This window comes from Diadema setosum, chromosome 4 (genome assembly GCF_964275005.1).
Source record: "Diadema setosum chromosome 4, eeDiaSeto1, whole genome shotgun sequence".
In the NCBI taxonomy this organism is placed as follows: domain Eukaryota; kingdom Metazoa; phylum Echinodermata; class Echinoidea; order Diadematoida; family Diadematidae; genus Diadema; species Diadema setosum.
The window spans coordinates 41344047-41357022 of record NC_092688.1 but is presented as its reverse complement, the minus strand read 5'-3'; the positions used below and the strand labels follow the sequence as shown (position 1 = coordinate 41357022).

At 39.1% G+C, this 12976-nt stretch overlaps 1 protein-coding gene across 1 annotated transcript; it reads right to left on the bottom strand.

The window, feature by feature from the left end:
* Positions 1-3646: 3646 nt before the first annotated feature.
* LOC140227880 (C4b-binding protein alpha chain-like) lies at positions 3647-11444 on the bottom strand. The gene is made up of 8 exons (XM_072308266.1): positions 11348-11444; positions 10172-10357; positions 9058-9252; positions 7891-8070; positions 6997-7170; positions 6589-6762; positions 5607-5724; positions 3647-3920 (listed from the first exon to the last, which is right to left on the bottom strand). The coding sequence occupies exons 1-8, from the start codon at positions 11442-11444 to the stop codon at positions 3647-3649; spliced, it is 1398 nt and encodes a 465-aa protein (XP_072164367.1).
* Between the last annotated feature and the right edge of the window lie 1532 nt (positions 11445-12976).

Here is a 12976-nt window from a genome sequence, read left to right as displayed (position 1 = left end):
GGTTCGGCAAAGTAATAGTGTCTAGAAAGAGCCTCTGAATACACCACTGTGACACCACAAACATGGATTAGACCACGGTGTGCCAATAGCGATCAAATGACTTCCATTTGCCATTTCTGAGAACTTTGTTGGCTCAAAACACATTCATCTACGATGGGCCAAAGTATTGGAATTCACTTCCCAACAACATTACAACAGCTCAATCTCTGAATCCCTTCAAGAATAAATTAAAATCATTTTTATTGAAATTTTATAATATCCAACCGAGTTAGTTTCCCTTTATCATCTCAGTCAAGTCATCATTCCTTTTTACATAAGTCCTCCTTCTAATTAAGTCCCTGTCTGTGTTCTAAATATAACGATGTGTTTATTCTCTCTTTCTCCTGCATTCTTACCAACATAATTACGTATGAAAAATGTTTTGCATTACATTCAATCCAGCTTGTATTTCATCACTTATTTTACATTATGAAATCTAGATTGCTTGCGTACACGATGGCACGTGCTGTAGTTTTTTTTCCCCTTTTTTTCCCCTTTTTTTTTCTCTTTTTTCTCTCTTTTTTGCCTTTTCTTTCTTTTTCCCTTCCCAATCATCTTGATGTCAGTTGACATCAGTTCGTATATGCTGTTTTGTGTATTTTCTGAGGGTCCCATATCGTACAAGCTCTGCTTCTTAGTGGGACCCTCCACTTCCATCCTCATCCTTAGTTGACTTGTATTATACGCTTTATGTATATATTAACAAATATGTAATCGCATCTACTTCTCATTTTCATATTTATGTACCTTGTCAAATTATGTTCTGCAAGTATTACAAATATCCTGTACATATGCAATATATATAATTTCTTTGTTTATTTGATGGAATTGAAAATAAAGTTGAATTGAATTGAATTAAATAGCATTTCACGCGAAACATGAAATTACAGTTCAACCCCATAACGTTCTACACAAGGAATTCTATTTACAAATGTAACCCAGACCCAGTTGATACTTCAAAATCCACATGTTGCCTTTAATAAGAGGTATCTGGGAGGAAAATCCGATGCGTACCTGGTGCCGATGAACATTACGCAATGTACAACTAGCAATATCGTCAGTGTTTTAATGCAAACTGAAACTGTTGTTTATAATTAAATAGATTGTAATGATGATTTATGATTAAATACATTGTAATGATGATAATAAGGTCTTATTTACCCAAGGTAGCCTCTCCAGTGTTGCCACTGTTCTACCAGAGGGCCTGCCATTATCATTACCCTAGCGTTGCCAGGTACCCATTTCTACACCTGGGACATGGTGGGTAAAAACATCTTGTCCAAGGACGCCGTAAGCACTGGGCTGGATTTGAACTCGGGTCCTCCGATCGGGAGTCGGGAGTCTTATCCACTGTGCCACAGCGTCCCCATTTGGTTTTTTGTTTATTTTGGTTTGCAATCTTAATGTAGAAATTGTCTGTCCCAACCGTTCTTCGACATTCTGCCAGATGTAAGCGAACCTTAGAAGTGTTGTTTCGTATTTAGGACCATAAACACAATAAAATGTAAACACAAAAATCTGTTCATGTCCGTCTAGTTTAAAGGGATGGTACAGTATTGGTGGAGATGGGAATTGGGCTTTTAACTTTTTGAGAGATACCAAAAAAGCACTTACGAAATAGTACAGAGCATACCATTTTAAGAGGAATTCAAAGTTTATTTGATGAAAATCAGGCTTGGAATGACTGAAACATCCAAAAACAAAGTAAAACGAAGCGATCGTAATAAAGTGTGAGTCCCACACTTTACTAGAATCTATTGTTTCATGTGGCCGCGTGTATATCTTCTCTTTTGGTTACATTTTCCTGGCATGCGCGGCAAAATAGTGTCTGTGCTAAATTTTTCTATATTATGATATATTTTATATGTATGCATTCTAAAATCACGCAGTAAGTATTGTTTATCAGCATCATATATCAATGAGCAAATGTACAATGGTATATATATGAATTTTATAGATAAATTGGTGCTGTCGCTGTTTTATTCCGGTGTTTAGACGTCCTGCAAGCTTGACTTTTTAGTGGAACACTAATTTTCGTCGTTATGATTACTTACTTATTTCTTACCATGACAAAGTGTGCGTTGTCTCTTTTTTTTATACAGTGTATAATATCATTCGTGCATAATTATTACTTCATATTGTATTCGACGAACTGTATTATCAGATGAATGAAAGTCAACAACGTCGGTCAAATTGACAATTTGTATCGCTTTGAATCATGCTTTCTTTTTCTTCTTAGATGGAAATAAAATTGATGGATAAAATATTGAATACATATTGAAAATTGATATTCATTATATAGTTAATGAACGTGAAAAAAAAAAGAATAATCAATGTGGGTTGTTCTAAGTAAATTGATTTTTAAAAATGGATTTATTGGCGGTCAAAGAAATATTAAGCAAGAATAGATATCGAGCAAAAAATGGAGGACAGGTACCAATACAAGCACTTGACAAGAGAAACAGTGCGTGAATATGAGTATGACTTGTGTTGGAACAGAACTTTGAAATAATTGGACGGTTCTATACTTGCTTGAACAAAGGCAAAGAGAAAAGCATAAGTATATATTTGCCTGGAAATCCATGAAGGCTTACACATATAGAGGATATTAGTTAGATATAACGATTTCTCATCTTTTACACACACACACACACACACACACACACACACACACACACACACAACTATGCTTATAAGTCAAAGAGGGAGATAGAGAGGAGAGAGAGAGAGATGTGTATATATGCGCGTATATGCGTATGCATTATTCCTTGTGTATCGATATTCCATCATGCATACATACAGTACATGATTCCATTTTTGGTTACATACAGCAGTTAATCAGCACGAAGTTGAACGACTACAGGGACAGCTTACCGGTAACTTTTTTGGACATTGAGTTGTATGACTGGTGTTGGGGGAGGGGAATAACCGATGAAGTTTGAGGCAATTCTGAAGGACCGTTCTAATGCTATAATTTTTTGATACTTTGCATAAATATTCTTGCCACCATCGCTAGACGGGAATAAAACAGCAGTACGAGTTATCACGATAGTTCAAAGATATAACAAAAATATAAAGAGAATTCCACAGAATTACTTTTCTTCTGAAATGTGCACATTTCTTCTACTTGTTACAAATATAGTTGTGATAACGGTAATGTAATTCCCTTGCCTTCTGTGCCCTGCTGCATGAAACCCTTACCGCTGGACTTACCGCTCCTTTCTAGCGGTAAGTCTTCAAATTAGCGGTAAAGCTTATAATCCTTGATGCTGATTGGCTGTGACGCCTAATTTTGACGGTGGTTACCATTGAATTTCAACGGTAAGTTTTATGCAACGGGCCACTGGAGTGAAGTCATGAGTTCAATCAGTAAGGTAGATAAAAATGAAAGCACATGACGTTCGCTTTACGTTTTATTTTTCTTTCTTGTTTTTTATCGTTCCACTGCTTAAATAAGAAAACTCTTGTATACATCCTTATAAAAAGACTATACTTGAAGCATGCGCACAATTATCTTTAAGATAATGTTACCATGATCAATCCAGTGTATCGACCAATAACTGTCCTGGCGTCTGTAGCCAGTAACGGCTTAATGGCTCGTATTTTATCAAAAAGTCGTTTTAGGAAAAGTAGCCTCAATGGTCTCGTAATCGTGATGGACATCTAGTTCCAAGTACTCTTTGTCAATGCCCACATTGTCGTAAGGACCTTGGTGAGTTTTATCCAGTTCCTGTAAAGAAGTATACTCTGACTGACTCATATCCGATAGGGTGAGATCACTGTAACCGGAAGAGGCGCCCTCCTCGTTCATTGGAGCCGAAGATGCTGTGTCGTCCTCATAAGGCGAGGAAGGAGGAAGATGCGTTCCAGAGGATGATGCCCTTGGGAATGACGAAATACGTCAGTGATAAAATGAGAAGTTAATGAATGACGAAATAATTGAGTATCTGAATATAAGAACGACCCAAGTCCATGGAAGGCCATTTCGAGTAAACTTTAGAAAACTTCATATTATTTTTATTTGTCCAATGATATTATATTTAACTGTGATGGGAAGGCAACTATACAAATTAGAATATATATTATTATGACAATTAACATTTAGATTAATTGTGGACAGGCCATTTTCTGTGATGGACTTGGGTCGTTCTCTGAATCATATACAGGATAGGCTGCTATACAGGGTGACCCAAAAAGAACGGAACTCATAAGATCTTTAATTTCAGCAATATCGTTGCAAATATGTCATCATGTTGCATACTATTTGAAAGGCCATTTTTTTTTCCAATAGAATGACACCAAACTCTTTAATTTCAGTTAATGCGTTATGATTTTAGCCCCATTTTTGTCAGCCCTTGCAATTTTCAAAATGTGATCATTTTGCACTCTCAGAGATACAGAAACCAGTGAAAATTCGGCTTACCGTAGAACCAGTAGCGTTCGCAATGTGCGGAATGTGGGGCGGAATGTGGGGCGGACAGTGTTATTGTCGTAAGGTCCCTCATTCACAATGGTAACGGACAATGACAGCCACATTCCACACATTGTAAACGTTACTGCTTCTATGGCAAGCCGAATTCTCGCTGATCTCGATGTCTCTGAGAGTGCAAAATGATCACATTTTGAAAATTGCAAGGGTTGATAAAAATGGTCCTGAAATCGTAACGCATTAACTGAAATTAAAGAGCTTGGTGTCATTCTCTTGGAAAAAGAATGACCTTTCCAATAGTATGCAAAATAATGACACATTTGCAACGGTATTGCTGAAATTAAAGATCTTAGGCGTTCCGTTCTTTCTGGGCCACCCTGTATATATGAGATGAGAGAAGCGATGAGAGAGGGCGCTATAATATGAATGTAAAAATGACCCAAGTCCTGGACTTGGGGTCATTCTTACATGTAAGATTTGACTCATTCATTTCAGGCACTTCCGGGGATAATTAGGATTTATCATTTATTATACACAAGATGAGTCCATGCATAAGCTACAATTTCCCATGTCAAACTGAATTTGGCCAAAAATTGGACTTGGGTCGTTCTTATATTCAGGTCTTCAATTGAGAGATTCGGGTCACGAGGTGCGCATAGTTAGGCAATGCCATTCATCCTGCTACCCCACCCAGACCCATATCGCATATTATCCACTACACACAAACACATCATGACATCTCACATGCTCATAATACGAACATGATTATCTTATGTATGCAACGAAGAGAGATTGTATTAGCGATGTGAACATCTTTTCTTTTTCTTTTTCTTATTTTTTGAGTTTGCACAGAGCTGTTCTGTTATGCAGCATCGTCTTATGTTATGGTTTGTTATGTAATGGTATGTTTATTATTAGCACTTGGTGTTGTGCTTGTCTTTCTCATCTTATGTAATATGTTATGCCATGTTAAGTAATGTTTTGCTATGTCATGCTATGCTATATAAGCTATTTTGTTTTGTTTTGTTTTGTTGTATAGAGTGGGATGGCACTAAATTACCTATTAACACACGAAGCTTTAGTTTGTGGTGCCGTAATTTCATTGTTAGAATTATCCAGAAAAAAAAAAACAACTTACTGCAGCTTTCTCTTCTTCACGGCCACACAGTAGGATACCAGCAGGACATTCACAATAGTGAGCACGGACACTAACACCGCAACGATATATATCGCTATCGACCCACTGCCAATCTCCTCTGCGGAAGAAAACAAAACAAGTTAAGCACCCTGTATGTTTTCAAAGTATTGTAAGCTTAAATGATTTCAAAGACAAAATTCAATGTTTTGTTGTTGTTATTCCGTTACTTAAAATTTGATCAGTATCAACCAATAAAAAAGTTTTATTGCAAATATGGCTGAGCGTCATTTCTAAACATTTTAAAGTAAGTCGACCCATCAAATTGAGAAAAAAAAAAATCTTCAGTGATACCTCAATTGCTGCATGACAAGGCATATTCTTGAATTTTTGCTTAAAGATATCCCAATTTTCTTACAATTTCCTGTTTTTATCAGATTTAATCGCAAGTATCTCAAATCGACAAAAATGGAGTTAACTCGCTCTGGGATGATTTTTTCAATTGCAAAGTAATATTCTACAGCCGCCTTAAAAAAAAAGAAATGATGGTATGGAACACCACTATTGTTCGATCAATAATGCTACTGATGTGACGTCACCAGTGCACAAATTGCACTACCAGCATTGATCAGCACAAGAGACTTAAACCCAACGTTCACTATTCAAACATTGCAACAAAGTATCACATATACAATGTTTCTTCCTCCAGATATGAACTTAAATTCTCTAAACTACTAAAGATTTTATCAATAATTTGACTTTCTTATACAAATTGTTACATTAACTGAAATAAAACAGGAAATTAGCAAGGATTCAAACACATTTTTGGAAAGAATATCATTGCTGTTCGTTTATAAACATGGGGCGATTTTGCGATGAATCCATGTACCAATTTCATAATCTAACAGATTATTATTCTTATTTTGCCGACTTATTCAGATCTTATCGCGGCTTTCTTGTTGTGTAATTGCTGTTGTGGTGTTACCGTGACATGTGACTTCAAAATTCCACTGTCCGTGATAACAGGTCACAGGAGTCGGGAAGTCTGACCCGGAAGTATACCCGTCGTCACATTCCACGATCACGTAATCCCCGTGTGCGATGGAGCCCAGGTCCTCTTCGTGGTTCGAATTGGCGATTGTTGGTGCGGGGCAATCCCCTATCAAGACAATAATTATAGATAGATAGATGACCTATTGTGAGCGTTTCGTTACGTGCTCATTATAGCTAAGCGTCAATAAGAGAGAAGCAAATGAGGCACGGTAAATTGAAGAAATTACTTAATTCTTTATATTTGCCTTTTCCCATTTGTTTCTTCATAACAGTATGGTTTTTCTTTTCCAGAATTTCCTTCCTGTAATTTATTTTTTTGAACACCAATGCATCTACTCACTGAGACATTCGCCAATGATTGGTTCCCAAACTCCATTACGACACGTTGCTGAATCCGGCCCGGTGAGAGTAAAGTCGTCTGCACACGAAATACTGATGGTTTGACCAGAGCGAAGCGACGTGCCGGGCGTAAAATTGCAGTTACCATTGACAACAGAGGGAACGATGCAGTTTTCTGTCGGGAGGCGAGGGAGGGGGAGGGGGTTATATGGATATAAGGCATTAGTCCACTAAGTTTTGATAGTTTGGTGTGAGTTTCACCATTCCGCATTTCTGCATTCAAAAGATCGTACACGTCCGAATGACGACGGCCAGCCTAAAGAGGCCTATAGATGATAATATTACGTCAACGATTTCTATTTCAATTTTCATTTGAATTTCAATCTGTTTCTCATGCTTCTCAAAACAAGAAAACATTGGTTACGAAGGATTATAAACATAGGCCTACAATTCTGATGGGGATGACGTTAGAAGGAGAAGAAAATGCGTAAACATGATCATACATTTCAATGTCATGTATAATGGTTATAATTTTTATGAATGCATTTCAAAGTAACTTCTCTTTGTGAATAACTTCGCTGGCGTGCGTCTCCTCGGAGACGGCATACGTAAACTGAATTAACTCAAACTCATCTTGGAATCTTTTAAAGCATAGTTGCCTCTTTTGGATTTCAAAGAGGTTTAAGATTTTACAGTTATGATTCATCTTTGTTATAGGGCCTACTTCAATTCCAATGGAACTTGAAAATGTTTCAGTTTAAATGGTTTTAGGACTGCACTTAGATTTGAATAGATCTGTTGCGAGTTTCCAGTATATTCTGTGTTTTAGGTTGCTTTTGGTTTACTTTTTTGTTTTTTGTTTTTTGTTTTCAAAATCCGCGTCATATGAAATCACCTGCACATGAAGGAATATCTGGTTCCCACTGGCTAGTACCGGTACACATCACTTCCCTGGATCCGATCAAACTGTAGCCGTCGTCACAAACGAAGGACGCCACGTCGTACAAAGTGTACTGATCGCCCGGATATTCTTCGGATCCATGTTCAGGAGGAGTTGGTATATTGCAGCTGGACTCTTTTATTGCAGCACCAAGAGGTAGATGAAGGATGATAATGATTACTTTGATGATATGAAAAAGAGCATATCAATGCTTGATTATTCTCTTTGTGCACATTTTCTTTTTTGACGTAATTTGCAGTGTATGTTAATCAGTAAATAATCAATGTTATACAACAAACACAGGGAGATATACATGTTTTAACGCGCACTGTGAAATAGTCTATATCTCCTGTGGAACTGGTATAGTTATACAAACCTAACAAAAAGAAATCATGAAAAAGACGGAAAAAACCCGAGACGTTGTAGCTGATGCTCTAAATTTCAATGAACGTAAAGAAACTGTTGAATTCTGATGACGTTCTCAGATTATTAGAAGAAAGCAAGGACACACACATACACACAGACACACACACAAATCTTCACTGGAGCAAAAATGTTTGGTATATACCACTGATGACAACTGACAAACCAGTGTTTGACTAGCTAGTGTGACGCGGAGTGAACTACACACTAATTAACGTAAATTTTTACAACCACGATGTGTGCCAGAATTGGTTATCATCGGCAACTGGAGTATAAGATGAAAAACTGTACAAAAACCTTCTGCAAAGCTAACGCATTCGATAGACACAGAGTGGCAAATCCGAAAGTAATGTTGATTTATTTTTAAGAGTGTTAGGAAATCTTTCTGCAGCATGTGAGTGACACTGATTTCACAAGGAGTGTATAAATGTTGGCTTTTGTCTGCACTCTAAAAAATCCGGGTCAGAACTGACCCGGAACTGGGTCCGTTGGGGGTCACACCCCGTTCCGGGTCAAACATGACTTGGAATTTGGTCGTGAAGACCCGGAATGGGGTCACCCTGACCCAATTCATGACTGTGAATGGGGTAATATCTGACCCCATTCCTTGTAATTTCTGTAACCCCAACGGACCCTTTCCGGGTCAGTTCTGACCCGGAAGTTTTAAGAGTGTGGAGTCAAAGAGATCTTATACGCCACCTTCACACGTAGGCGAGGATGAGATCCTGCCGTAAGACCACGTCGAACCGTAGTAGAAAGCACTCGACGAGCCGAACAGCACCCCACTGCAGCCGATATCCACTTTAGCGAAGAGTGGGTAGCAGGTTGCATCCGGTGAGAAACTAGGAGTACCACCCCCGAGTACTTCGGGCGCCGGAAAGCACTCTTCGGATTCTTGAATAGTTGTGATTGAAAACAAAACAAACAAAGAGCAAACAAAAACAATTTAACTTGATCAACAATTAAAGGGTCCGTAGGGGAAAACAACACCATCCTTTTCAAATGCAATAATAAAGTATTACAAAATCGAAAAGGAAGCAATTGTACATCACATGCATAAAATCAAACTCCAGACTACTCCAATTGCAATTGCCTTACCCCACATGCCACTCTGTGCGACATTTAGGACATCGGATGATTACCTGTGGTTCTGAAAATTACAATACCGTAGGTATGAGAGTGTGTTGCATAATACATTTTGCACACGACATGACTGCGGAGATATTCGAGAACGCATACCATCGAGCCATTTTATGAGTGGTTCACAATATACAAGCTTTGTTACCTCTCAATTTTTTTTTTCAACTGAAGCATGACTTTGTATTATTTTTTTGCCAGTATGCGCTCTTATGTTTATCGGTATCATTTATCTATTGCAAAGGCAAATGTTTGTGTTTATGTTTGTGTTTAATTCCATATTTATCTTGTGTTGTGTTTTGTTGGAAAAAGAAGAATGAAAATAAATAAATTGAATTGAATTGAATTGAAGCCCTTGACTTCACAGTAGTGTATTTCGATGTTTAACAATTTATTCCCTTCTGCCTGCTATGGACATATTATTAAGCTGAAAAATAAGAATAAATCAGTACAATGGCATGGCTAGAGTGAATCTCTGGACTGTTCAGTTCAGTAGTGTGAACGCTCGAGCAGGCTGGATGCTTTAGCAGGTATAGAAGCGCACGTTTAGGCTCTTTGGTCTGTGTATTCAATCGTTTGCGCGTTCCAGTCCTTGTTTCTGAAGTCGCGCCGCAGTGTCCGTCCGAAACCTCAAAGACGAGAGGCCTTGTTAGAAGACTCAAAAAAATATTCGTACCTGTGCAAGTCACTGTGGAGTCCCAAGAGCCGTCATCACATGTTAAAGGCACGGGTAAATTGGTGACCGAACCTGGGGAGTAACCGAAGTCACATTCAACCACCACGTACTCTCCATGTGGCACGGTCCGGTTAGTATGGGCTTCGGCGAAATTCGAGTTGGGCACCGTCGGATGGGGGCAATGACCTGCCGTACATAAAAACAGAGGTTGCATGCAACATAATCTGTGCATCTTTAAAAACTACATTTGAATATCATTCATTTAACGATTTACGTATCCGGCTTCAACCAGAAAATCTCCTTCAGCCACAGAAACAATGGGAAAGGTGTGGGCATCATTTTGTTGTGCTTACCATGCAGATGCGTTTAAGCCGTAAAGAGTTAGTTTTCCCCTAGAGATTCAACATTCGCATATCGCTTACTAAGTGGTAATAATTTTTATCATGCCATGCTGATTTTGTTTCAAAGTTTTTGCATTTTTTATACTTTGCTATGTTTTTTAGTTGCATTTCTCTTGGTTTAGAATTTGTTGGTGTTTTAACTTTCATTATCTTTGTGGGCCCTGTTTTATAGATGCGTAGTAGGTTCTCAGCCATCATAATTGTATATTACCCAGTTGGTACGACCACAAGATTATCTTAGCCCCCCCCCCCCCCCCAAAAAAAAAAAGAAAGGAAACTGATGTCCCATGGTCATGATGGTATCTATTGGTATTTATAACATGCCGAATTTTATCCGAAGGGGAACTCATCTATTATAAAGTGATGTCAGACAAACTAAATTATATGGGGCTAGCATAAACAGCTTCAATATAGTTTGTTATGATTCATAATTCACCAGAATCACATTGGGCAAACAAACAGTGTTCGTCGAAATCAAAGTCCATGATTATACGCTATCTCATGGTAGAGATACCAGGTGCATGGAATCAGCGTCATCAACCGACAGAAATCAAGCAGAACGTGATCGCATTATAACTTTGTACTGGAGTTAAACTCGTCCTGGTTTCAAAATCGATTTTTATCAAATGAACTTTGAATTCCTCTTAGAATTATGTGTAGTTTTTTTTTTTTTTTTTTTTTTACTTTTTAAGTGGTTCCTAAGCATATCGCAAAAAGTTAACGGCGATTTTTCACCTCAACCGATACAATACCATCCCCTTAAAGGCCCACTCACTCAAACATTGACCGATGAACGGCTCCCAGTTTCCGTCATTACATGTGACGTCACGAGGACCAGTCAGACTGTACCCCTCATCACACGTCACTTTCATGCATTGCCCTTCAGACTTTGACGTGCCGTATGCAGATGAGGTGTTTCCATTGGCAACCACTGGAATGATGCAGTGTTCTGAAAAAGATATTCGATTAGAATGCTGCATACAATATCGCGTATTATGCAATTCACGAATCATTTGAAATTGAAATCACGTGATCCACGTGATGTCGGCGTAGCAGCAACGCTTTTGTAGAGAGCTCCCACTCATATTCCGAATTTTGGAGGAAATACGCGATATTTGGATCATATTTCTCCACATTATGGATGTAAGGAGAAGGGAATATAATTTCCGCTCTCAGACAAGTGGAAAACCTAAACAACCGTCATCTAATACGAGAAAGGAACCGTCAAATCTCAGTGGTTGTGCAGCTAGAAATTCAAGCACACATGAAGCTATGCAGACCAGCGGATCTATTGGTGGCGCCACGAGCAGCACCATGGGCGGAGCCTCGCCCGCCAACACTTCAACTACTTCTACGGCTAGCAATGTGTCTCTGCTCGAGTCCAGCGACCAGCCGGTCGCTACAGCTGCCGCGCCTCCTGAACTTCTTTCATTCATGAGGGATATTAAGGACATGTTTCGCTCCTTCACGAGTCAGGTAAACACAAAACTCGACTCTGTAGTGAACGAAATAGCTTCGCTCAAGAACGACCTTGCAAGCACGAAAAAGACGGTTTCTGACCTGGAAACGGGTCTAACTGATGCTTCTGATCGGCTGTGCACAGTGGAGAGGGATACCCTTCCTCAGCTGCGTATCTACATCGACAACAAAATCGAGGAATTAAATGAAAAACTTACCTTGAGCGAAATACATGACAGAAAACAAAATCTCCTTGTCTATGGCGTACCACCTAAACACAACGAAAACATTCATGAAGTTGTCACTGAAGTACTTACCAACTTCCTGAACATCTCCACAACGGAGGCCTCGTCGATACCCATCATCAATGCTCATCGCTTGCCACCAGCTAATCGTGGACCCCAAGACTCTGGACGCCAAGACTCTGGACGCCAGCCACCGGCACTCATCATAAGATTCGCACGCATGACGGATAGAGACCGGCTCTTGAACGCCTACGAGCATCGCCCCCGCCAACGCCGTGACCAAGGCCAGCAACCCCCTCCTCCTGGAAGTGACGCGTCTCCAGCCCCGAATCCCTTCAGTCGAGTCTCCATACGTACTGATCTTCCCCCGAAGATGAAGCGCGAGAGAGGGAGACTGGCAGCAATGGCATACAACATCAGGAAAAACAATGACCTATCGACCAGGATAAAGGTAGCTGGAACCAAAGTCATCCTCCAAACCAGGAAAAGTGCACGAAATGGAGGGAACGCCGACCGTTGGACTGACTGGAAGGAATAACATGTAAGATTAGTATTATTCGAATTTGTTGTACTCTTTAATTTGAATTGATGATATTTCCGCTCCATTCACATTTTTCCTATCTCATGTTGAAATTGATAATTACTTCAAACAGTACAATAAGTGCTACATGTATCTGTATGCTTGTTGCTTTTGGTTTCCC

Coding starts and splice junctions, on each gene's coding strand:
- LOC140227880 (XM_072308266.1), bottom strand. CDS start 11,444: ATGAAAGTGACGTGTGATGAGGGGTACAGTCTGACTGGTCCTCGTGAC. Junction 9,253..10,171: donor CTCCACAGTGACTTGCACAG/GTACGAATATTT, acceptor CAACTATTCAAG/AATCCGAAGAGTGCTTTCCG. Junction 5,725..6,588: donor TTTTGAAGTCACATGTCACG/GTAACACCACAA, acceptor TTTCTTCCGCAG/AGGAGATTGGCAGTGGGTCG.